This window comes from Dermacentor variabilis, chromosome 1 (genome assembly GCF_050947875.1).
Source record: "Dermacentor variabilis isolate Ectoservices chromosome 1, ASM5094787v1, whole genome shotgun sequence".
NCBI lineage: Eukaryota > Metazoa > Arthropoda > Arachnida > Ixodida > Ixodidae > Dermacentor > Dermacentor variabilis.
In genome coordinates, this window is record NC_134568.1 from 208,967,570 (window position 1) to 208,992,560 (window position 24,991).

Consider the following 24,991-nt stretch of genomic DNA (forward strand, 5'->3'; position numbering starts at 1 on the left):
GTTTAGGCACCTTGGTTTTATCACAACTTGAAGATATGATCGAAGTTTGCAAAGGTTAGGACATCACCGTGCCGTACCAAGAGCAGAAAGGGCACAGCCAAATGGAGAGGGCATCTCCATCGTCGAATGGCGCAGTACGCTCGCTCTTCCTCTCGCCTCGACTCGCGCTGCATGACGAAGAGCAAGCTTCGTTCTTCGTCGAAGTCGTCCTTGAGCATGGAATGTCCTGGTCAGCTCAGCCTATAAATGCAGTCTGTCTCGCTGTCTGAGCCAGACGTAGCTCACTCCCCGAGTCCGGACTTAACACCATGAACGCCTTCGTGAGTACTCTTTCTGTGCGAACTTGACTGAATGGTGCAGCAAGTGTTTGAACTGCCCATTAACAAGTGCTTCTTATTGGCGCGTCCGATGCTTGCGTAGTCGGTGCCGCTGTTATCGCGACGGTGCTGTATATTGTATCACTTTGTTGATTTTCTGGACATGTTGGAGCACCGCTGAAAATTGTCTTGTCATTTTAGTTTCAGTTGGCGATACACAGTTGATAACATTTGGTTTGATCACTGCACCGCAGAAATTATTTCTGGATAAGTTCAGACGGCTGGTGCATCGTTTCTACAAGTGCATTTGTGCTTCATGAAGAACAAATGCGCTTGGTAGGACGTTCATAACCAGCTCAATGAATTCACTACTTCTTCAGAACTTACGTGTGTCAATGCAAAAGTACATGAAGGCTTCACGTCTTAAGTTTTCTTGACGGGTGACCTTGACTTGTCATACAAGGCTTGTGACGTGTGCTAGTAATGATATAAGCAGATGAAGAACCTTGGTGTGCTGACACTGGTCCTGGAGTAAGCAGTTTCATGTCAGTGCCATGTGCAGTTTATCCTCATATTTCCTCATAGCCAGCATCACACTTTTTGCGGCATTTGTTCATTTGTAGTCGCGCAAGCGTGTCGTGTAAGCTGTGCCTTCGTCACTTACATATTTTAGTTACCCATTTTTATGCGGCCTTAAGTATGCATAACAAGCGCTGTCTACTGCCCGCACCCAGAGGGAAGATCGAAATGATTGCTAGCTTTACTATTTCGGAACTCACCTGTACAGCAGGATTATTCTCGCCTCTTACCTGATAGTACGAATAGCGGCTGAGTGGAAACGCCCGAAACGCCGATAATAGTCATGTATAAGAAAGCGTAGCAGCAAACAGCGTACTGATCTGCCTATTCCACGCGGTCTCCTGCTTTATATGTCGTTTCCAGTTTGTTAACATAGCTGATGAATCCGACTTCTATGCTTCATCTCCCAAAATTATTCCATTTTGTTACAGTCCCATTTGTGGGCATATCACTCAAAACCTGACAGAAATGAGTATAAAATATTGATGTTCTACAATGAGGTTGCGGTGACAGACCCTTTCTAGGTGTGAATCAGACTTACCTCTGACTGAAAGGAACTGATGACATATCTTGGGCCATATACCTTATGGAAAACAGGTCAATAAAGGCGTTCAGTGAAGGGACAGTCTCACCCGGTATACAGTAAAAAGAAAGAAAGAAAGAAAGAAAGGAAGCCTTACAGGGTCTTACAGATGCTGCGCACTTGCCATGCTGCTTCCTCCGCGTTTTAATGACCTATCTTTTTTTTTCTTACTTGGACAGCTTGTAAGCTTTTTTGAGCATATAATATAAAACATATTTCAGAATTTTTTGACAAACCTGATTTATAAAAAAATACCAGCATGACTTCCCCTGAAGTATTCTCTGCAATTACCAAGCTATAGTCGAAACAATAGATGACTTCAATCAAACAATAAGTAATGCTGTGAAAACCTATGCAATTTTTACAATTTTTATGAAAGGCGTTTGACAAAATTCCTGCGTACTTTTTACCATGTTTAAGCATAGCGGTGCCGGCAATGCCAACTACGTTCTTTCTCTATAACAGCGATAACAAACTCTCACAGCGTAGCTGCGCCTCTCTGCATTCTCTGTCCCTTCCATGAATCCGCGGATAGACGTGAACGAGCTGAACGCGGTGTAGCCATCATACGCACGGCCATTCGTCAGTCGAAGGGAGCTCTGCTGTGCCTGCTGCTGTGTAGCTGTAATCGCGCACAATTGTCTTAGCTTTGTTTCGTCCCTTCACCCGCGGCAAACGCAGGTTGTCGTCTTCTCCGCTGTGGTGGCCTGCGCGTCGGCCGGCTTCCTCGGTCTCGGAGGCCTCGGTGGCGGTGCCGGCCTGGGCGGCCTCGGCGGCGGTTCCGGCCTGGGCGGCCTCGGTGGGGGCGCCGGCTTCGGCGGCCTCGGTGGTGGTGCCGGCCTCGGTGGTGCCGGTCTCGGAGGTGGCATCACTCACCTAGGCACCGCTCTGGGCGCCGCGTCCGCGCACCCAGTGGCCACCGTTGGATTGGTCAAGCAGCCAGTCATCAACTACGGTGTGGTGGCCAAGCCCGTCGTCAGCTACGTCGCCCAGCCCGTGGCACACATTTCTCACGCTGTCAAGCCGTACATCAGCTACCACGGTGGAGCCGGAGGTCTCGGTGGCGGTCTTGGGGGTCTGGGTGGAGCCCTCGGTGGTGCCGGCCTTGGAGGAGCTGGACTCGGAGGAGCCGGTTTTGGCGGCCTCGGCGGTCTCGGACTCAAGGGTCTGAAGATTTGGTAGGAAGAAAAGTCTGCAACTGGACGCAACATTACAAGACCTCTTAGTACAAAGCGCACGTGCAGCTCCAGTATCATCAGCCTCGGTATCGGAAACACACAGACGAAATTTACTACACTGCACTGAGAATGCTTTGCCGCACGGGACTGAACGCTCATTTGTAATATACGGCAACATGAAATAAAACATTCCCTCAGCATCGCTGGCCTCGGTGTCATTTGTAGAACTGAATCAAGCGCCGCTTGCTGCGCAGCGTGGCGCTGCGCACAAAGCCGCCGGTCTTACCATATTCGGTACCATTTCGCGCCCAGCACAATAGTTGGAAGAACGAGCTTTCACAATTTTTCGAAGCACTTGTATCACGCCCGTATAAAGATGCAATTATAAACTACAAGTGATTCTTCATGAACAAGTAACAAAGAGCAAATAAAATCTCCCGGGTCTTTCAAATGTGCAGTTTGGTTGGTAATGCCAAACGCACATGATCAATACACAGTTATATAGCAGTCTATAACGCCACAATGGCAGATTAGAAAATGTATTTTGCCTCTGGATTTTTAAAATGTTCTCTTCGGTTTTCCTTGTAGCTCCAGCGAAAAATGTTCACAAATCGGCGAAAAGATAACACCAATATGAATCAGCTACGATATTTTGAGACATTAGCATAGCTATTGTTTCAGAAAGACGCGAGTGGCAGAGCATCATCAGTAGTTTCCTTCAGCGCCACCTTGCATCTTTACCCTTTGATGATCGTTTTCGTGTTTGTAGTACAGCGCTGATCCTGCGTGTACGTGTACCTTTATCCTCGTCGTTTCGTACTGTTTAAAGTTCCACTCTGTAAGTTTGTTTGTCTGTTTGTTTGTCTGTTTTGCGCACTGCATATTTTGGGAGAGAGGAGGGGGAGGGCAGTGGAAGGCGGCAGGAGGGGGAAGTATGGTCGCCACCTTTCCCTCCCCCCTGTGCACTTTCTGCCAGATAACTCAGTTACGGACAAGTGACCACTTCCATCTCTTTCGATGTCCTCTTTTCCTTTCTACCAACCGCCATGCTTTTCCAACGTTCGTGCTCATTCTCCATATGCCCCGTCGTACGTTTGCAAAGAAGACAGTGCTGCTTGTTACAATTTCTTTCCTTTTATTTCTTTATTTTATTTTTTTCATGCGCCTGAATTTCTCGTTGTCTATCTTCCTGTGCGTAATCTCAAAGTATCACTGTTGGCATGCGCTTACGATCCCTTTACTTATTATTTGCGTTCTCCAAACACCCACGCAACGCAACTAGCCTGTTTTATTGGAAATCCGTACTCGTACAACGCAATCCTGCTTTGGGAACAGGCGGCGCAGAGAAGCGAGCGACCAGACTGTCTGATACTTGATTACGGGAGATTCGTTAATGCACGCTCTGTCGTAAGACAGCGCGAAGCCAGTGTCAATCTGGCCTATCGAATGAGGCGTTCCGCGCAATTGGGCAGTTTCAGTGCGGTCCATATGCGCAGCACTGCGCATGCAAGGAAGCTGCGCGGTCGAGAGCACGCGTGCGCGGCGTACGAAGTATCGTTCGGTGCGTGCGCCTTCACGATTCGAAGTTTTCTCGCGCGCGGGCGGTTGCGGCTAACGCGTTCGCGAATCTTTGGCAATGTTGCAACCTTTGTCGCGTTCGCATGCTTTGCTCGCCACCGGCGCTACAGACGCGTCATCTTTCTTTTTACTCACCTTGACCTCTACGTTTCCCTGCGCCTCCGTTTAGGAGCATCCAGGGCGCCGCTGCAATCACAGGCAGGCAACGAATCGCGCAAACGGCGCACGTCAGCAGGACGAAGCGCTGACTCGGCCGCTGTCGCCGCTTGTGCACTGCGGGGTGCCGTATCCGCGTTTCTCGGTCCTGAAGCGGCACACTGCGGAACTGATTGCATTTCACTACAGCGCCGAAAGGTCAGTCCGATGTATCATTGTCTACTGACGAGGTAGCAGAGAGAAGAACGCGGCTATTAGATCGACTGCTACATGTTCACCTATTGAAATATGCCTTCTGTTGGCCGTCACGGCATATGCACTTTTAATCAATGTGTTTTTAACGTACCATGCGTTATAACGCATAAGCATCTTGTGGCCAAGTTTTCGCACCATCTGTCGCGCTCTAGAGCTAAAACCCTGACGCATAGTTGAGTCTGTGAGAAAGACTTAAAGGGACACTAGAGGTCACTATAAAGTCAAGTTAAAGTGATAAAGCAATGCTCTAGAACTTCTAAGGCGTCAATAGAATCGCGAACAGAGCTTTAGTAACTGAGAAATTGAGGCAAATGCATGACACGATTTGAGACCCCCCAGCGACATTCCGGTACTATAGCCCGATGACGAAAGCACTCCTCATCATAATTTATGTCACTACTACTCAACTACTCGTATTAAAAAGATCATTTCATTGCGTTATAAGGCGGAAGGAAATGCTACTTGTCTCCTTCTGTTCGATTCTAAGAAAAAATAAGATTTTGACGCTACCCTTCAGTAGTATGGATGGTCGAAAGGTTTCGTTTTCGCTCGACTCTGCGCGCTCGACTCTGCGCCGCGCGCGCTTTGGAGTTTCAGTTGTTTCGTTACTGCGTCATGCTGCGCTCGTTCTGCTGGCTCGCGAAACTTGAATTTGGAACCAGCAGCGAGAATGCCACGCCCATGTGATGCCGTGGGAAGCGCGAACGGTCCGCGGAACTTGGCCAAACGCAGTTGCAGCAGCGAATCCAAGGTTTACTTATCACTGTGTGCCAACGAGTGAACCTGTCCATTCGAATTGGTTAAGTGCCGTACCTCTGCCGCAGCGCGTTGGCAAAGAGCCGAAAAATCGCATAGTGTGCTCGCTGCACTTTCGTCCAGAGGATTACGAGTTCAACGCCGACTTACTGGAGTCGTGTGCGGTGCCTTTCAAAGCAATGCTTTCCCGTAGCGCTGTTCCGTCGGTCTTGCCTGCATTCTCTTTCAAGCGCAAGAACTGCAGGTCGAAGACGGGGCGGTGAGTGCGGCATTTGGTTTTCACGAAGGAAAAGCTATAAATGTGCGAATATGTACAGCCATGACATACAGTTGTTGTAGTAGTACGCAACGACGCCGGCATCGCGAGCCCTCAGCAGCAGTTCACGTTCATCAGTGCTTAAATCGCTGAAGTCGAGCCCAGCATCGCGAGCCAATGTGTCGTTGTGAGGGTCGTCCATTGCAACGAGCGTCAAAGTTGGCGTCATAAAATAAAGAACCAGCTTATCGTCGTGCGCTTTCCCTTCCACTAGCCACCATAGTTCCGCTTTCACGCTGCTCTCGGCTCTGACTTGGCTCTGTTTCTGGCCGCGCGTTTGCGTTTTGCGCAGAAAAGCCGTAGCGCCGTTCGCAGGCGCCGTTTTACTCACCGACGGGGCGACGTCACTATGAGACCATGACGTCATCACTCCTCGATCGGAGGGCGGGCGATTTGAACTGCGCTAGAGGTACGCGGACGCTTCAGAACGCATTTTCTCTTAAAATAAGTCTCTTCTTCGCATGAAACAAGCGTTTCGAGGTTTCTGGGATGGTATTTCAACAGTCCACGTTGACTTAATATTAAACTTTAGTGTCCCTTTAAGAAGGGAGTTCTGACTGCCGGACTCACATACGTTAACACCCAATGTTAAAATTTAAGCAGCGTGGCGATGGAAATGTTCTTAAAGTTTAAACTTTGCAAGTGTTACCTATTCAGAATTATGTGTGAGGTTGTAACGTAGTTTTGTTTATTTCATAATGTATTATTCATGATAATGTTTTTCTTGTAAATTTAGTAATCTAACGTAAGCTTAGGAGAGTTTAAAAATGACATTAAACATTACTTGTGCTGTCTTGTTGCTTTTGAGATTTAAAGTATCACATATACTGAGGTCATAATAGGAGCGGTCTAGAGTGGCATAAAAGTATAGTCAGTGTCGCTTTCGCAATGGTGCAGTTATCAGAAGGCTACATGGAATGTTACGCGCCATTTCTTATGGCATCAATTGGTGTTTGAGTTAGTGCAGTTCTGACCTGTCAATTCATAGGATGCAATGCGCACTTACAAAACGTGTAACAGGCCCGTTCATAAACTAAAGTAATCGATGAATAATATAACTCATTCTTGAAAGCAGCACTGAGGAGATAATAATGATACTTCTCCGACACCCACAATTCTCTCCGATAAGCGTCGGTAAATATGTGAGAATCGCTAACTCACTCATTCCTTATTATTGACTGTTTAACTTCGAATCACATAACTTTAATTCACATGCGGCTATTGCGTAATTGCAACATCTCATTGCTTAAACATGAAAGTGCAGGGTTTAACCCCTTGAAACTGCTTAGTGGTTTAAGAGGAAAACTGTATAGAAGAGGTCCGGACTTTGTTTGAACACCTGAGGTTCCTTAACGTGCACTCAAAGCACGGTGCACGATTGGGACTTTCTTTACAGCGAAGCTGTGCATGGCTAGGGTTCCATGTATTTTTCGTGTCTGTGCGTCAACAATAAAAAAGGTGAGCGCGAGCCGATCCTGGAGATAGTGCAATACAGAGGCCGACCGGCGGCGGAAGAGAAGCAGGCTTCAAGGGCTCCACCCCTAATACTACTCAGGATAAATAATAAGGAATAATAATAAATGAAATAAATCCATCAAGGCGAACTGTTTCAATTGATGGGTATAGTGGAGACGTTTGTGAATAGCACATGGACTCATGAGCAGGAGGCATTCACATATACGCAAAGGACAAGACGTATATACAACCATGAACCCTTGACTCACAAGAGGACAATGCCACCGTTTTTGGGTATGTCTGTGCCTTACAAACGAAAGACGAAATTGTGATATGCATTGTTTATATATCTCCAGGCACCCCCAAGTGTAATATCGAGACCCACTTTGCATGGATTAGCCCTAATGACGCGACCCCTGAGCTCTATTATCGTTGGAGACTTCAATGTGGCCATTCCAAAACCAGACAAGAAATGGGTCACTCAGTTTGTGCTAGAAGAGTTTGGTTTGAAGTGCTACACCAATGCAATAAACAAGGACACCAAGAACATCATAAGGGAAATTACTTGTACTTATTAATTGAAATAAAGAAATGATAAATTAGTGGAAATGAAAGCGGGTGAAAAACAACTGGCCGCAGGTGAGATACGAACCCACTCTTCGCATTACGTGCATGATGCTCTTACCAATTGAAGTACCGCGGCGCCATCCACTTTCTGGGGCATTTATGTTTATCTACTAGAACTAACCCTGGGAGTGTTAGCCAGCGCCACCACTCACGAGCCTTGCCGACGGATGTGGAACATCCTTTCGGCCGCAGGCGTCACGCGTCGGACATCGAACATCAACAGAGAACATCCAACATTTATTATGACAAGGTCATCGATTTCAGTCGGAAAGACAAACATTATCTATCGCATTGCGACGACTGGACGATCGGCCGTTGTCTGTGCAGCTGCTGCTTGAATACCGTCTCCATCGCTCGTCAGCCCACAAAGCTATGAAGTCACTTTTGTCTTTCTTGAGGGCGACTGGCCTATGTGAACGCCTTTGACTCGCTCAGGCCCTCCGCGTGCGTGGGCGAGCTCACCGCGTGTTTCAATCTCTCTATTCCCTCTTTCCCGTCCCCCAGAGTAGGGTAGCCAACCAGACGCCTTCCTGGTTAACATACCTGCCTCCTCTGTTTCTTTCCACCTCCTCCTCCACAGCTTCGCTGTTCACCGACCTTCACAGAGCAAAATCGCTCCTCTTTCTTTCTTTTTTTTGCGTTCTGCCCTTATTGTATTGCTGCCGCAGCGACCTAGTGGTCAACAGCAGAGCGCCATAGCTGCTGAGCCACCGCGGCGAGTTAGGGCTGAAGACATTTGCACTTAATTGGAATCGCGAGGCTAACCCCACTTTTGCAATATTCGCCCTCGAGATGTGCTTCGAAATACATTGCGTTACACGTAGGGTTTTTTATACAGCGGTGCAAGGATTGAGAGGTCGGTGCGCGGAGTACAATACATTTCGCCGCATGCGTGGGGACGGGAACCTCGCAAGCGGTGCTGGTACCACGATGCGTTATGAGTGGGCATGTCTTAAGCTGGCATGGCAGCGCTACGCTGGTGATGACATATCAGGCCAGAAAAACAGGACCTGCGCCATCTCGTCCAGGCTTCCACTGTAGTGTCTCAACAACTGACAGACTTTACGCAATCATAAGATGTGGCCAAACGCAACTTATGGAAGGTTTTGTTTAACTGATTTTAGGTATTAAATAGATCTTATAAAATAAACATTTGCATTTCTAGTGCAACACTACAAGAATTCTCCAAATTCCTGACTGAAACCTACGATATGTGCACCTGCACGCAGTAGCGACAAGTCCCTGACCACTGTTGACTGCTCGGAGCATCAGCTGAGGGCGCAGTTGACGTTCTTTGTTGTTTAAGGTGTAGTTCTGTGCATGGATCAAATTACCGAGCAAGGAATAACACCTTTGTTGTTTAAGGAGATATTTCAGGTCAAGGCTGGAGTCAAGGATTCATTATCTTTGTGCGCGGAAACACATACACAGGGGTTGTTGACGAAATTCTCACAAGCATCCGCAAGCGCCAAATGTGTCAGTTTGCCCTAATTAGTTTGCATCTCTTAGTCCTGCAGTGTTACGTTAACGCCATACAAGAGTAAATATACGTGTAAGTTTAAAGAAAATTTACAAAACATTTTTGCCCTGCAAGAGAAATTTACTGTGAATGCTGTATGAGAGAAACCTGTTAAAAGAAAAACGAATTTTCTGTTCTTCTTTGCCTCCAACCTGCCACTCAAGTTGAAACGGAAATATAACCACTGTAAATTGTTGTATGCGTATAAAAATATAAAAGTAACAAATAATAATAACCTATTTAAAAATTACTTCGCTAAACCATCTCAGCCTGGCAGGTCACGTCAGCCTGCCACCTAAGCAACCTTTTTTTTTCATTTTATTTGCTTATTTGTGCCTACTGCTGCGACGAAAGCGAGAGGCGGCGTAATGGAGGGTGAGCGGTCGGTTGGGCGCTGGTCAACGCACGGCTAGGTGGCGTGTGCCGCCGCCCGATTTAAAGAGTTCAGCCTTAGCCATTCATCCGTCCACACATTTGCTCTGCGGCCACTGCGGTGGTTAACTAGTCACTTTTACTGACGAAAACGCAGTTAAAATTAAGAAATTATGGTTCTACATGCCAAAACCACGATCTGATTATGAGGCCCGTCGTAGTGGGGGGTCTCCGGATTAATGTTGAGCACCTGGGGCTGTTTATCGTGCACCTAAATCTAAGTATACATGGGTGCTTTTGTTTTTGCCTCAATCGAAATGCGGCCGCCGTGGCCGGGATTTGGTCCCGCGACTTCGTGCTTAGCAGCGCAACAACAAAGCCTCTAAGCAACCACGGAGGGTCTCCACTGGTCGGCTTCAATTCCACAGTTACATGTGCCCTGAAGTTTATAATAAGATAGCTTAGAAGAATTAGGAGAAAGTAAATCATGAGAGGATGTGAATGTTGGTTCTTAATATCGTGTTCTGGCTGGCCGCATGGTTTAAAAAATGTTTCAACCATAGATGCACACAGGGTTTGTTACTATCGTCATAAATAGATGGCAAGCATAAAAGCAAACGCCACAAAACAACCAAGACAGTGTAAGGGTGGTAATTGCGTCTGCAGCTGAATCAAGCTTCACATGTGACCTTGTGCTTTCTTTGTCTTCATTGACTGTTGGCTCTTTTTACACAGAGCCATAGTCATACTGCATGTGTGTTTCTTGTATGCTTAACAATAGTAAATATATTGTTATTGCTATATATATATATATATATATATATATATATATATATATATATATATATATATATATATATATATATATATGGGTCAAATTACTTTGACATTCTCATACGAATGCGCTGTTATTTCCTATTACTTGCTTTCTCTTTACTTGTTCTTCTCTTGTTCTCTTTTTGGTCGCCTAGACATCGCGACTGGTTCTGCGTGCATAATGGCAAGTTTCAGTGGTGGTGGGAAGTCTATAAAGATCATTAGGACACATACGCAGGTTTGCTGAATGAATTTACTTTTATTTTAACACTTCGATCGGCGAGGGTAGCTATATTGGCTTGTATATATGGCGCCTTCCACTTTCTTGTAACGCAGGCAGAATGAGAAGGACACGGAAAGGCAAATTAGACAAACACACAGCGCTAACTTAAAACAGCAGATTTATTTCCAGTTCTCGCAGACTTACTTATGCTCCTGAAAACGTCATCAGACACATGTACATTACCGTGTATTGTACATTACAGTGTTTTGTATTTTGCCGGGTAATGTACACGTGTACGTCATAAGACACGTGTAGATTACCCGGCAAAATACAAAGCCGGGAAAACCACACGCAGACACTCCTGTGGCCGCACTGATTATCTAGAAGGGCGTCCGATCAACGCGAACAGAGATAATCGAGCTCTTTTTATTTTAATTGATAAAGAAATACTGGCGTATGCGCTTGAATTTTGGTGCCATAACGCCGAACGGTCAATTTTTCGACCCATGAGCCATCTAAGTCTTTGGCTTTAATAAAATGTGAAGCTTGTCAATGCAATCACTTGTGTAGTCTTCTACGTCATTGAAGCAAACAGCGGCCACCATCACAGATGTGCGTGCGTGTGTGCGTCTAGATTTTGTTTCATGGTGAGAGCTCTTCAACATCTTGAAGGGGCAGCGCAAGACGACGAAGACAAAAGGCAGGAAACACACAGGACAGCGCTGAACTCACAACTAAGTTTATTAGAAGGCATGGACAAACTTATGTTACAACGCATACCCACGTGCTCTCCCATCGATGGCGTCATTATCAGTGCACAGGCAAAAAACGCAAACCCCTGTAATCTAATGTTACACTATGAGGCGGTTTAAAAATTCAAATTCACTGTCATACAAATTTAATGATGGCATGCTTACAAAACGTCATCATTAGTTTCCGCGCAATGCTATGCGCGGAAAGTATTGTGGTGTCTTCATATATTGGAGTACACTCATGCTCAGAGCAATGTCGCGCGTCATGTGGGTAGGCATTACCCGTTTGCGAGTGCCCATGCTCTGACAATATTATGTTCAGGCATCGACCTGTTTTGCCGATAGAGGCGAGACCGCAGGAAACCGGAAGCTCGTAAACAGCTTCCATTCTATAGCGTACAGATGGGGACGTGTGCTTAACAGTACAGCCTTTTCTATCATGACTGGAGACAGCCTGTGCCAACTTCCCATCGCTCTTACCGCAAATTCTGATCATCTTGTTAGGGACAGAAAAAGAGCCTTTATATCAAACCTGCCTGCTACATTTCTGAGGCTGTGTGATAGTTTATGTACATATGGAATTACAACTACTTTATTTCTTCTTCTTGTCGGCAGGCTCTGGATTATTCAATCTTGTGGTCGCTCCTAGTTTTACACACTTTATAAGTTTCTGCACGGTCATGCGGATAGCATCCCCCTGAAAACCTGCCGCTCTCAAACGCTCGAGTTTCAAAAACTCGCAGAAGCCTGGTGAAAACATGATTTCGAAAGTGCAAGAAAATAGAACCGAAAAGGCAATGCCATCTTCTACCACCATCCAATGTGCGGAGTTCAAATTTCAAAATGGTTTTCCTGACCTTGGGCAATACATCCAGCACACATGCTTACCAGTTAGTTTAAGCTTCGTATCTAAAAATTGTAGCTCATCCATATCTGGCACTTCATGTGTGATATCTTCATGTGTGAAATGTGTGTTTCCTGCCTTTTGTCTTCGTCGTCTTGCGCTGCCCCTTCAAGGTGTTCAACCAGTACCAATTCGCCCAGATGTCGATTCTTCTACTGTTTACTCCAAGGAGCTTTCGGGGCACTTACTGGTCACGTGCTATAATTCTTAATTTACTTGGAATTAAATAGTCGTCCGTCTGAAGTCATAAGTATTTGTAGGTGGCTTCACACACGATTTTCAGAGGCGCACACACCTCATGGCTTTGTTCACTACTCTAAGCACACACAAAAAAAAAATCTTGTGCCAGAGTGCCTCATTGAGCTGTGTATAATCATGGTGCTGTCGTATGTGTAATAAAGCACCACCGTCCCTTTTCAGGCCAGTCGCAGCACTGCAGCCTGGAAGAAGAACCAAGGTCCAAAAGACGCCCATGTACGATGCATTCGGTGGACGTTAAAGAACCCCAGGTGATCAAAATTAACACAAATCCCAAATGCTACGGCGTGCCTCGTAATCAGATCGTAGTTTTGGCACGTAAAACCCCAAAGTTTCATTTAATCTTAATTGTTGTTTTGAGACGAAACGTTATTTCCCGGATGTTCGTTGTTCTGTAATATTTCTGTGACTCGCGATAGAAAATTGACAGAACACAAATTCACAGAAAGATGTACGGTCTAAGCGATGTACAGGGATCGAACAAGGAACGTCGCTGCTCTGAAGCCAACGTTTCAATAAAACCACTTCGCTCCGTCGAGGCAGTTGCTGCCCTGACGAAGAGAAGCGCTTTTATCAAAATGTTGGCTCCAGCGGCATTCGTTGTTCGACCACTGTTCATCACGACAGAAAACTGTCTTTCAAACCAAAAGATTTCCTTGAAGGGTAACAGAAAGAAAAGCGAAATAACAGAATAATATAGACCGAAAAGAAAACTTTTTCGCTGACACAAAATGAAAAATTCTTTTGCACATAAATTTTGTGCAGAACAAAGCAGAAAACAATATTAAAATAACATAAATATCTAGAACAGTAAACAGAACTTTTTCGGTTATCCGAAACAGAGCACTCTCGTTAAACAGAAAATTTCTGTAGAGAAAAACAGAAAAAAAATCGTCTTAACTATCAGAAAGATGAATAAAAATGTCTGACGATTATACGATACTCCCTATCGCGAAATTTGAGCGCAGCTTTATTCGTGTTTTCATTTCGCGATATATTGAGGCGGAAAATTTCAGACCAAAGTAACCGTACCGACTGCCAGTGGGCGAGTGCCGTCAGCGCCTTCGCACAGGGAGGGGCAGTATGGCGACGCCAGCATGACGAGCGGCATCGGAGCCAGCTGTGCAAGTAGACGACCACGAACGTGCGAAAAGTGGCACGAGCGCGTTCGCGCGGTTATGCCGAAGTCGACGCCTTCTGGCAAGGCAGCTGCTACAAAATTCGTTTTCCTAATAGAATATTTTTTTTTACAGTGTAACTTCGTGACAACGTAAATTTTATCCCGAAATTACTTCCCCCGTTTCTGATAAAGGTCACGCATGGGTGGCTATAGTAACTGTCCCGCCGGATACCTGATCCATTGATTATCATTACGCGTCTCTCAACACTACAGGCGTGAGTTTTCTACTGCAAGAACGGCGGTATTTGGACGTGCAAAAGCCCGGAGAAGCAAAGTGATGCCCTGCAGTTGCTCCCACGGCGTTGATTTCCAGGTCGGTTGGCTTTACCTGTATAGACGTGCTACAGCGTAGACGAGTGGGACGCGCAAGTAACCAGAATAGACCATTTCTAACTAAGGTATGTTAGGATCAAGGGTAATCGTTCGGAACAGTGCGGCTTGCAGGAAGCGAAGAGAGCACAGTTCTGAGGCTTCCCGCAGACCTGTGAAATCGCCCGGACCAGATCAAGGTTGGGAATCGCCGCATTTTCATTCTTTCTTTGGTTCTTGGCATCCCCCTTTCTTTCTTAAGAGCCAAAGCTCAGTATCTGCGGAGCGCGACTTTGGTCCCCATCGGCGATTGTGTGCGACACTGCGAGAGAACTTGGTCCCCCCACGCGTCGTCTGCTGCTACCTCTTAGCCTGGTTTTGTTCCTACCTTTCCGAAGATTCACCGAGAAGTAGACTGGACGCGAGCGAACTCACACGAGAGGAGCGGCGTCCATTTTCACTTCAGGTGGACGCACGTGTCACGCGGGTCGCCAGCATCGAAAAAGCACTACGCGAGGACCTCTGTTGGCTCCTGATAAGCTCCTGCGCTCGCCTGCGACGACCTAATCGCTCGCTTCGTGCACAACCGCGGAAAAAACGACCAAGGAGTTCCGGGTGTCGAGTTCATCGATGACATCGTTTTGATTGTGGGCGTCAAGTGCGGCCCAAGTTCGCCTCGGGTGCGTTGGTCGGCTTCCGCTTCCTCCTGCGCTTATCTCGTCATGGGCTTTGCCTCGAGAAGCGCGCGCTGGGCTACGCTCGACGACACTATAGCGCTTTGTTCTGTCATCAGGCGTCGGGCCTGAGCCACTCCGACGCGCTCCGTGAATGCCTTTTGGGCGCCGGCCAGTGAACCGAGAGTATTATTATTTATTTATTTATTTATTTATTTATTTATTTATTGCCAATTTCCCACCTACGCGATTCAGTCTAATCGCTCCTCTAACAAAACGACTGATCCAGGCTCTACTGTCGAGAGCTTTACGGTCGACGTAGGGAAGGGCTTCGTACTAGTTTTGCCTACCTGGAGTTCTCCAACGTGCACCGTAGTTAGATGTAATTATACTAGCACACCAGCACTCTTGCATTCCTCCCCAATCGGCATTCACTCACCGCTGGCAGAAATTCAACTCTCGACTTCGTGGCCACCAGCAGAACGCTGCGGTCGTACAACCATTTCGCTGGACGACGCCTCATCAGGAATGTATCCAAAGCGCAACGTTAAGTGTCTTAAAGTCAGGGGTAGAATTAGCTTTTTCGTGGCGTGGACGAGACGACGAGCACCAGGTCAGTTGTGATACACATGTTCTTGAATGAGATCACAGCAGAAATACAATGCACTCAAGCAGCTATTTGACGTCAACGGAGATTTGGTAACGCAAATTAAATTAAGTGGGCGGCGGTCAATGTTGTAGATAGGCACGCAGAAACAATACCTTAATTTAGTTTAAAGACATCTAAAATTTATTTTTTAACAAAGCAGGGTGAAATAATATATTCGCGTAACTGATGATGATGATGATGATGATGGTGGTGGTGATGATGATGATGATGATGATGGTGGTGGTGGTGGTGGTGGTGGTGGTGGTGGCGGCGGCAGCGCCCCCCCCCCCCCCGGCGGCGGTCTCATACTGTCTCACACCCACAATGGGGGGATTTGCCTAGCATTGTGTGCTGAAACTTTTACTTAATGTTTTGAAGCATTGCATATTAGATTAAGAAAAACAGAAAACATACAAAAACAAAAGAAAAAACAAAAAAGAACATTCAAAGACTTATTCGTTTACTTGATTGTATGTAACCGCAAACTGCATCAAACAGGTCCCTGTGGCTAAAACCTATAACCGACGCACCGAAAGATGGTATTATATACTGATGATAAGATTAACCATAGTTTAGCAAGCGGAATTTCTAGAAGTCTTTTTCTTAAGAATTTGTATCGGTGACAAAATAAAATAGGGATCTAGGAATTCTGTTTCTTGTCAGTATAGACATACAGGCGATAACGTGACCAGTCCTGTGTTAATGTAGGTTTAAATGGGGGACACGTACGGCAGCGTAATCTGGTGATCATTACTTCCGATTGCCTTGATGGACACCACTCGATTTTCCAAGGAAATTTCAGGTGCTGAAATTCTGTCCATGTTGTTATTAATACAATGCCATCTCTATGACTTCAATATTTTCGTTATCTAATAGCTGTTATGTGCGCCACTACTGAACCGACATTATCGGTGCACTCAGGGATGCTTGTGCTAATGAATCTGCCATTTCATTTAAATGTAATCCACAGTGGTCTGGTACCCATAATACTTTTAGAAAATTCAACTGTGGAGGAACTAATGTTAGAAACGTCTTTAGAGTTGGCGAATAGAATGAAGCTGTAAGCGAAGTACAGACAGGAAAAAAAATCTGTTATAATACCCTCACTTATTGCGTTCGAAGGGAGTTTCTGAAGTGCTGAAATCATTGCGAAAAGCTTGGCTTCGAAAACGGGAGTGAAGTATGACAGTCTCAAAGCCAGCCATGCTAAAGCGAGAAAATGCCTACTCCCGCCTGGTCGTTCTGTCACTGAAGCGTATCTGGCTATTATGTTATTTGTTTGTACGTGTGCAAGGTAATCTCGCAATAGATTATTTAAGAACGTGACTGACTGAAACTTAAGGTTTCGGAGGAAAATGTCATCAAATTCTATCGTAATATTCTGATTTGATTCAGCTCATAAAATTAGCTCTCGAATCTTCATATTTGGATTATCTGATTGCTTTTGTACAAACACAATCTGTGGAGAGTGAAAACGAGGCCAATAAGCGAGAAATAAATAATTTTGATCATAAATAAATGCGTATTCGGATCGTCTAAGGGGAAAGCTGTAAAATTTCAGAAATGTTTGAATCGTTAAGGTGCGAAATCTGCAGGGCAATGTTGGTAGGCGCGCTTCTTGGTAGATAACATTATTAGCCACAAACCTGGGGAGTCCCAGACACAGGCACAGGGCTTCATGCTCCAAAGGAACCAGAAGCTTTGTTTTATAGGCAGGGCCGCCTGACAACAACACACACCCGAATCCCAATATTCGGCGCATACACATTTTGTAAATCATTAGCAGAGAATCCCTCCGTACTCCATATTGTCAGTTACTCAGTCTGCGCAGTAGACCTGAAGCACATTGTGCCTTAGATGCTACATTTTTTTATCTGTAGACTCCAGTTTAGTTTCCTGTCATAGATGATTCCCAAATATTTTAGAGACTCAACCTGGGGAAAGGGTTCTTTTTTATGAGATGCAGAAGTTGAAATCGGATCAGTGAGCGGGAACGCTAAGATTGGGCTTTTAGTTAAGCCCGCACCACACGTACGCTTGCGGACACGCGCAAGCTCGTGTGTACGCGCCTAGCGCGAGCCGCGCCTCGCGAGGAATGGCAGTTTGCATCCACAAACACGCGCGAAAGCGCGCGTTCACTGGGCTCACTCATAGACGCCTTGGCAGACGCCACTTCGCACTTTGTTATTGACAGTGTTTGAAAATGCTTCGATATCTATAAACGTAATTGTTACATTTTTATAGCTGTTAGATCAGAACAAAAAGGAAAGAAGAAGCACTTTCTTGTATGATAGAAATCTGCTTGACTGAATGCTGAATGTACCGCGTCGTAGTTGAGTAGCCAGCCGCGCCAACGCGAGGCAGCCCAAGCGCGCGATTAGAGAGAGGAGCTGTTCCTCGAGATCGCGCCGCGTTTCAACGCGTACGAACTGTGCACGCGGACGCGAGTTTGCGCGCGTCCGCAAGCGAACGTGCCGTGTCGGCTTTACATTTAATAACATGCATACTGTCTGATCGAAGCATTTACCTCAAGCCTACTCATGTATCTCTGTAATTTTTGGTATAGAGCGTAAATGTCACTGTCAGCCACGAATAATGCAATGTCATCTAAATACACATAAACTTGCACGTCCTGACAAGCGAATATGGAGCTCATTAATAAGTTAAATAATACTCGGGAGTCCGCTAGTCTGTCTGAATTTAGAGGAGGAACAGCCATCCTTGAAGCAGTAAAATTTTCCTGATTGCAAAAATTCTTCCAACCACGCGTCAACTGTTGAGGTAACTTCTGCTTTTTTCATTGTGAAAGAAACCAGCGCGCACATCTTCAGCGTGCGTGAAGACATAGACCTCGAACACCTCAAAGCCGCATCGCTGCAGCACACGCAGAGCCGCGGAGCATGACGCATCATGAAATGGCTAATGCATGCCCGCACGCCTCGTGGCGTGTCGTGAAGTGCCACCCAAAGCGGTGGTAGCTCGCCCGAAGACCAGTACGATGGCAAGTGCATAACAATGACGATAACCGCGAATTTTGTTTACATTGTTTTATAAGTATTTTGTCATATGGTTATACTGAACTACCCGGTTCTTGGCCGATCCCCCAGAGTGGGTATGTGCCACTATCATCTAGGGGGCTCGACATCTACACCTACAACGACCACGACTACAACCCCGATGGCGCGGCAAACAACGAGAATACTGGCGACAACGGCGCGAGACGACAACGACGGCGCGACAACTCACGCGTCGTGGACGAGCGAATCCTGAGTGGTGACACGCAGAGTTTCTTGCCGCGCCTTGTTGCAGGCGTCTTCTGCAAAGCATCATGATGAAGGTGACACCTGCGACAGAGGCCGCGAAAGTTGGCGGAGTAACACTTAACAGTTATTGCTGGAAAAATAAGAAAACAATTAGGCATGTCATCTCTAAAGTGACGCACGAACCGCGATGACCAGTGAAACAGCTAAAACTTCCGTACGTACTGCGCCTCGTACACTTATATAATTGCACCGTAAACATATTGTTTTTCCACATCCTTAAGGGTGTTGAAAGGGTGTTTAGGCCATGGCATTTTCTATTACACATATTTAGCCCTCAATAGGCTCATAACACCCTATAATGTGGACATAGGCAGGAGCATCGCAGCACAATAAAAATTAAGAACCATAAGGGTAATAAGCGGATGTTGAGCACCCTATGAGAAGGCTGTTTTTAACCAATTAGCGTATATTGTTCTAAACTAAAATAAAATTCTGGGGTTTTACATGCCAAAACCACGATATGATTATGAGGCACGCCGTAGTGGGGGACTCCGTATCAATTCTGACCAGCTGGGATTCTTTAACGTGCACCAAATGCGCCAGTAAACGGATGTTTTCGCATTTCACCCCCATCAATATTGCGGCCGCCGGGGCAGGTATTTAATGCCTGCGACCTCGAAGCGTATACTGTCGAAATCTGAGGGTGTTAAGGACAAGTTCTAGACGTAGCGAACGTTTTTACTGCGACACCAGATGCGGTCTAAGGCAGTATTTATTATGAAACGAATCAGCTTGATTATAAAGAAACCTTTCTTTTAGGAATAAATTATAGCATAAAAAATAAAAAATCATATTTCAGAATATCTTTGCCTGTCATTTGATGTGATTTATTCATCTGTAAGGGTCCGGGGGTATTACATAGGGGGGGATGGCGTACAAGCGTGTAATATACAAGTAGTTAAGAAACAAAATTTTAAAAAAGAGGGAGAGGAAGCGGGCCGACTGACGCATTATTTATTTATTTTATTTTATTTGTACAAACTGCAACCCTATTTAGAGCTATGCCAGGAGTAGGGAATTATACAAATGCGCAGCCTACAAACAGTATAAAAGCTCTAGAGAAATTCTAAAAATTGTCTACTCATGCGTAGGCATTTTTTTTTCTCGGCTGCTACTGCACTTTTGCTTACTTATTTAGCTAGATTATGCATGTCTACCTATCGCTTCCAATCATATACTATTACACTATTACAAATATTACGTGTGTGAACTTCAATTATGCATTTATTTGGCAGATATATCGTATCAACTGAGCCGAAACGCCGTCACAACCGGTGTTTATTCTTCGCCACACGACGGCTTTCTTATATTCTTTTTTTTTCCTTTTTGTTACGACCTTGGCGCGGCAACGGCGACGTAACCAGTTGTTTTATGATTTTTTTTTCTAACGCTACCAATCATCTACTATTACACTAGTATAACGACTACATGTGTTAACTTGACCAATTATGCATTTATTTTGCATATACATGGCGTCACGGGACGGATATATTTTTTGGGGTACTCGCCAAAGAATTCTTACGCACTGATATACGCAGTACTGCAGAAAAAGCGCTAAAGAACATCAGTAACACAAGTTCGAGGAAGAAATTGCCCAACGAAAGAGAACGAATGGCTCCAGGCAGCAATTCCGATATTCGATATTTAGAGGGGAAAATAACTATTTAAACGCGTCAATTCGTAACCACTCGGGTACAATATTAAGACAGTGATACCTTCTAGATGAGGAAGGTACCGTGAATTTGATGTATGCGCTAAGAGAAAAAAAAATTCGGTGGATTAATTAAGGTGGGCAAGTTGTTTATTTTGCAATATACTTTAGGGTTTCTATATATAGCGACGGGTTCTGAGAGTAGTTAGATTTAATGCAGAAAGTTTATAAGACGGGGAAAAGTTGCAATCACAATGATGGTAGACACTTGATAGCTTTTTTCTTAATTATTTCTAACTTGTCAATATTGGATTTTTTACATTGATTGCATACCACACAGGCATACTCCAGAATTTACCGGATAACGGATTTGAAAGTGACTAATTTAGTATTTAGGGGAGCTGTGCGCAAAGTATGCCTTATGTAACCCAGATGTTCAGTGCTTTGTTGCCAATATAATTTATGTGACGAACAATGATATGTTACTAGTAAAATAAATACTTAGGTATTTAAATTCAAACACATCTTCCAGTACGCAACCATTAAATGCATAAGAAAAAGTAGATGTGAACAAACTTCTAAAAAATGAGATGTATACGGTTTTCCTAAAATACGATGGTCATCTGCCAGTCTTTGCAGCATTGACAAAATTTCTGAAAAGCATTATTAGGAAGAATGTGATCATTTGGTGAGTTTATACTTTGATAAAGTGCGAAATCGCCCGCATATAAACGTTTATAAACAGGTATGTTAGAAGGCAAAGCATTAATATACAGCAAGAAGTGTAATGGTCCCAGGACGGAAACCTGCGGCTCGCCGGAAGATACGTTAACAGCGGGAGAGCTATTACTTTTAAAAGAAAAGCAGTGTGGAGTGCCGGTAAGAAAACTAGCGATCCAATTAACAAGAGAAGGGTTGTTAAATAGGGAGCCAAGCTTTGCGTAAAAGTTTGGAGTGGGTGACTGTGTCGAATGCTTTGGAGAAGTCGATAAAGATAGATCAATTTGGTGAATTAACTCAAGTGCAGAAATTATATCTTGCCTAAATTTTATCAATTGAGCAGTAGCACTAAATCACGACAAATACCATGTTGACAATTGAATGAAGTGTTATTACTATCATGGTACTCTGCAGTGTGTCCATGTATTATGCGCTCCTGCATTTTGTTCTGGTAGGATGCTAGAGAGATTGGCCTATAATTTAATACAGATCGTCTGCCACCAGACTTATATAAAGGAATTACTGTTGCTGTTTTCCATGACGAAGCAACTATACTAGCCGATAGTGATTTCTTGAGCGTAAATGTTAAGTAGTGACTATACCAATGGGAGTAACGATGCAGAAAAGTATTGGAAATCTCATAGTGGGACCACAACTCTTTTGACGCTTTCGTGTCAAATGGTCCCTTGAGCGAAAACGCCGGCGGCGTCTGTAGCAGCGAAGAGCACCTGACTCACAGCGAGAACACGCTGGATCGCGCTTGCTGGCTCGCATCTACATCGTCGGCGGTCGCAATTGCTTTGGTGTCCTCGTATTTGTGTGTGTGTGTGTGTGTGTGCGTCAAGGTTCAAAATCATACTTAGAACACCTTGCTCAGAGACAGACATCTTCAATAGGTGGATACGCATCGCCGCAGTAAGAAGGAATATTGCAGTTATCATCTACGGTGAAAGCCGATTCAAAATGAGCATTCAATTCTGTGGTGATTAGTGTATGATCATTAGCCGGTGCATTGTCAACGATGTAATTATGGATAATACTTATGTTGGGAAAATTGTGCTCCAAAATTTTCTAGGATTACTGCACAATAAGTTATGTAAGGCAACATTGTAATCAAATTCTCTGGCTTTCTTTGTATTAGCGCGAAGTTCGATCCTCCTTAATATTAGAAAACTGCGCTGTAACATGGACGTTACCAGCGTGTTAGTAATTCTCTAGTCACGCAAGGAACCTTCTTGTTCTTTTTTTTATTTTTCAAAGGAACAAATCATCGAATGCACTCAAGCACAAGATTCGGAAGAAAAAAAAACAAGGCTAATTTGTTAACGTCGCATGGCAAGCTAAGCTATTCAAATTGTTCGGAAAAATTACATTAGAGATCAGTAAATGAGTGGTCATCAGTCCAATTAAAACCTTGAAAAGTTGAATAAATCAATCTAGATGCCGGTACGCTAAAGAAAATCGACACTAGTACAGCTTCGTGATCCGACAATCCATCTGAATCTTCACATTCACACTCCTAATCGATAATGAACGCAATTACGAACACAAAGTCTAAAGCAGCTGCCCCTCGGGTGCTACACTCAACAAACTGCTGCATGCCAAGTTTCGATTTACTCTTTGCGAAATAGGACATCGCGGCCAGATAAAGGTGCACTTGGCCCGTGTATACCAGAGGCATTAAAATCGCCCAGATTAAAAAAAAAACATTCGCAGGAGAAGTGTTGTTATTATTATTATTATTATTATTATTATTATTATTATTATTATTATTATTATTATTATTATTATTATTATTATTATTATTATTATTATTATTATTATTATTATTATTATTATTATTATTATTGATCTCCAGACGTTAAGCAATTTCGTGAACGAACACAACGCTTCTTGTGCGAAGATTCGTTCATGAAATTGCTTAACGTCTGGAGATCAATAATGAGTGATACGGGAAGGCAACAAACAACACAAATTAAAAGAGTTTTCTTATGAAGGCTAACTTTACACCAAACAGACTCAACCTGATCGGGCCCTTCGAGCACCGATAAGTGCAGGTCCGATCTCAGAAATAGTGCGACGCCTCCGCCTTTTTTTCCATCTTTACGGTCGCTCCTAACCACGGTAAAACCGGGTGCTGATATTTCAGAGTCATAATATTTCGTCATGTAGTCACGTTCCCGTGACTCCGACAATATGAGGTGAGTAAGTTGCGTTTAAAGATAAAAATCTGGAAATTTATGTAATAAACTTCTAGCATTAGTATTTAAAAGCCGAAGGTTATCGTAAGAGTCACGATGCACTCAGTGCGAGCCAGCTCCTTGAGTAGTTGGGCGACTCTTCGAAGTGGCACTAGAAGCCTTGCCCAATGGTTTCTCACTATTATCCCAGATGCATTTCACATAGTCAATAAAGGCATGATCATAGCACAAACGGACTGTGGAACCAATATTCCGGTATGAAGAGGTAGCATCCCACACATTTTTTTTTAATGGAACGCACACGAGCCGAAGAATCTTCAGCTATAAGAATATCTGCGCCTTTCAGTTTAAATGCATTTTTAAGTACTACCAATTTTTTTGCGATAGTCCAGAAGCATTACGATGATGGGGCGCGCTTGAGTGCCATCTCTTCTCCGATTCTATGGCATTGTTTGATTTGGGGGCACTCAATCACTAATTGTTCGGTGAATATTTGTGAAACCTGCGTAAGCAAATTTTCATTGAATTCGCCTTGAACGTCAGAGACACCATGCAAAATAAGGTTATTTCTGCTCAGCAGTTTTTGAGGTGGTTGTTCAAAGACAAAATTTTGTTTACTGTGTCATTCAGCGACCGGAACTAAGCGCGAAGGGTATTATGACCGGAAGTATTTCCGTTCGGTGTTCGCTTCGGGCCATAAATATGCATGTTAACAAACGGGCGTACCGTTCTGAAATATAATGTTTTTAATGCTTCTCATTCTGGTTCACTGGTGCACTGCGGTGAAGTTCGGCAGATAGCTGAAGGGGCAATGTCCGAAATTCCAGTGCTTGACACCCGTATGGAGGCACCGTTCTGACGTTCGCCTACAAAGGACGAGAGTATCCCGAAAACTCACTGTGAAAAGTCATCAGAGAAAGGTATTGAAAACTCATGCAGATGTTTGCCTGGATACGCATAGAATGCTGGTCATGATGGTAAGGGTTATGAATGAAATGATCCACTCATACATAGCGAACGCACACACAACATACACAAGTAGATAGTGCCTCGTACAGGCCACTTTCCTAAAAGAAAATTACATGCACTTTCGTTGTGCGCGAAGCCCTAGCAGCGCTGCTTCAAGGGCCAAGAACATTGTGCAGCTCAAAGGAGCTGCCATGTAAATGTAAAGCGGATTTGACAATAGCTCTTTGGCCGCAAAGTATGTGCAAACGCAGCCAACATAAGTCATTGTACGCATTGCACAGTGGCGACCGCCTCAATCGCAGTTTGCGCAAGAACGACATCGGTTATTTTCCCGAGACATTTCATCAAGCGAACTAGTCAAGCTCGGACTCGAATGCATGGTGACGGTGGGCCCCGTTGGCACGCGCCTCCAAATTTCAGCCCGATCAACGACCGCGCGCCGAGGCATCCCCATCGAAGACTACATCACGGGCATGCTGGTGCAAATAACCGACGCCTTGCATGCAGCTACTGTTGCATGGTTTAAGTATGCCAGTGGCGAGTGCAGTTGTGAACATTGTGCACACTAAAGGCGGTGTCATGGCTAGGTTTCAGCAGCAACGAACCTGGATACGTGCGCATAATGGTTGCACAGAATCGGAAGAATTTGCAGCAATTATCACCATATTCTC

General features: G+C 44.7%; 1 protein-coding gene across 1 annotated transcript; it reads left to right on the forward strand.

Annotated features, from left to right (window-relative positions):
- Positions 1-294: 294 nt before the first annotated feature.
- Positions 295-2,839, forward strand: LOC142572833 (uncharacterized). The gene is made up of 2 exons (XM_075682220.1): positions 295-320; positions 2,161-2,839. The coding sequence occupies exons 1-2, from the start codon at positions 309-311 to the stop codon at positions 2,659-2,661; spliced, it is 513 nt and encodes a 170-aa protein (XP_075538335.1). The 5' UTR covers positions 295-308; the 3' UTR covers positions 2,662-2,839.
- Positions 2,840-24,991: the final 22,152 nt, after the last annotated feature.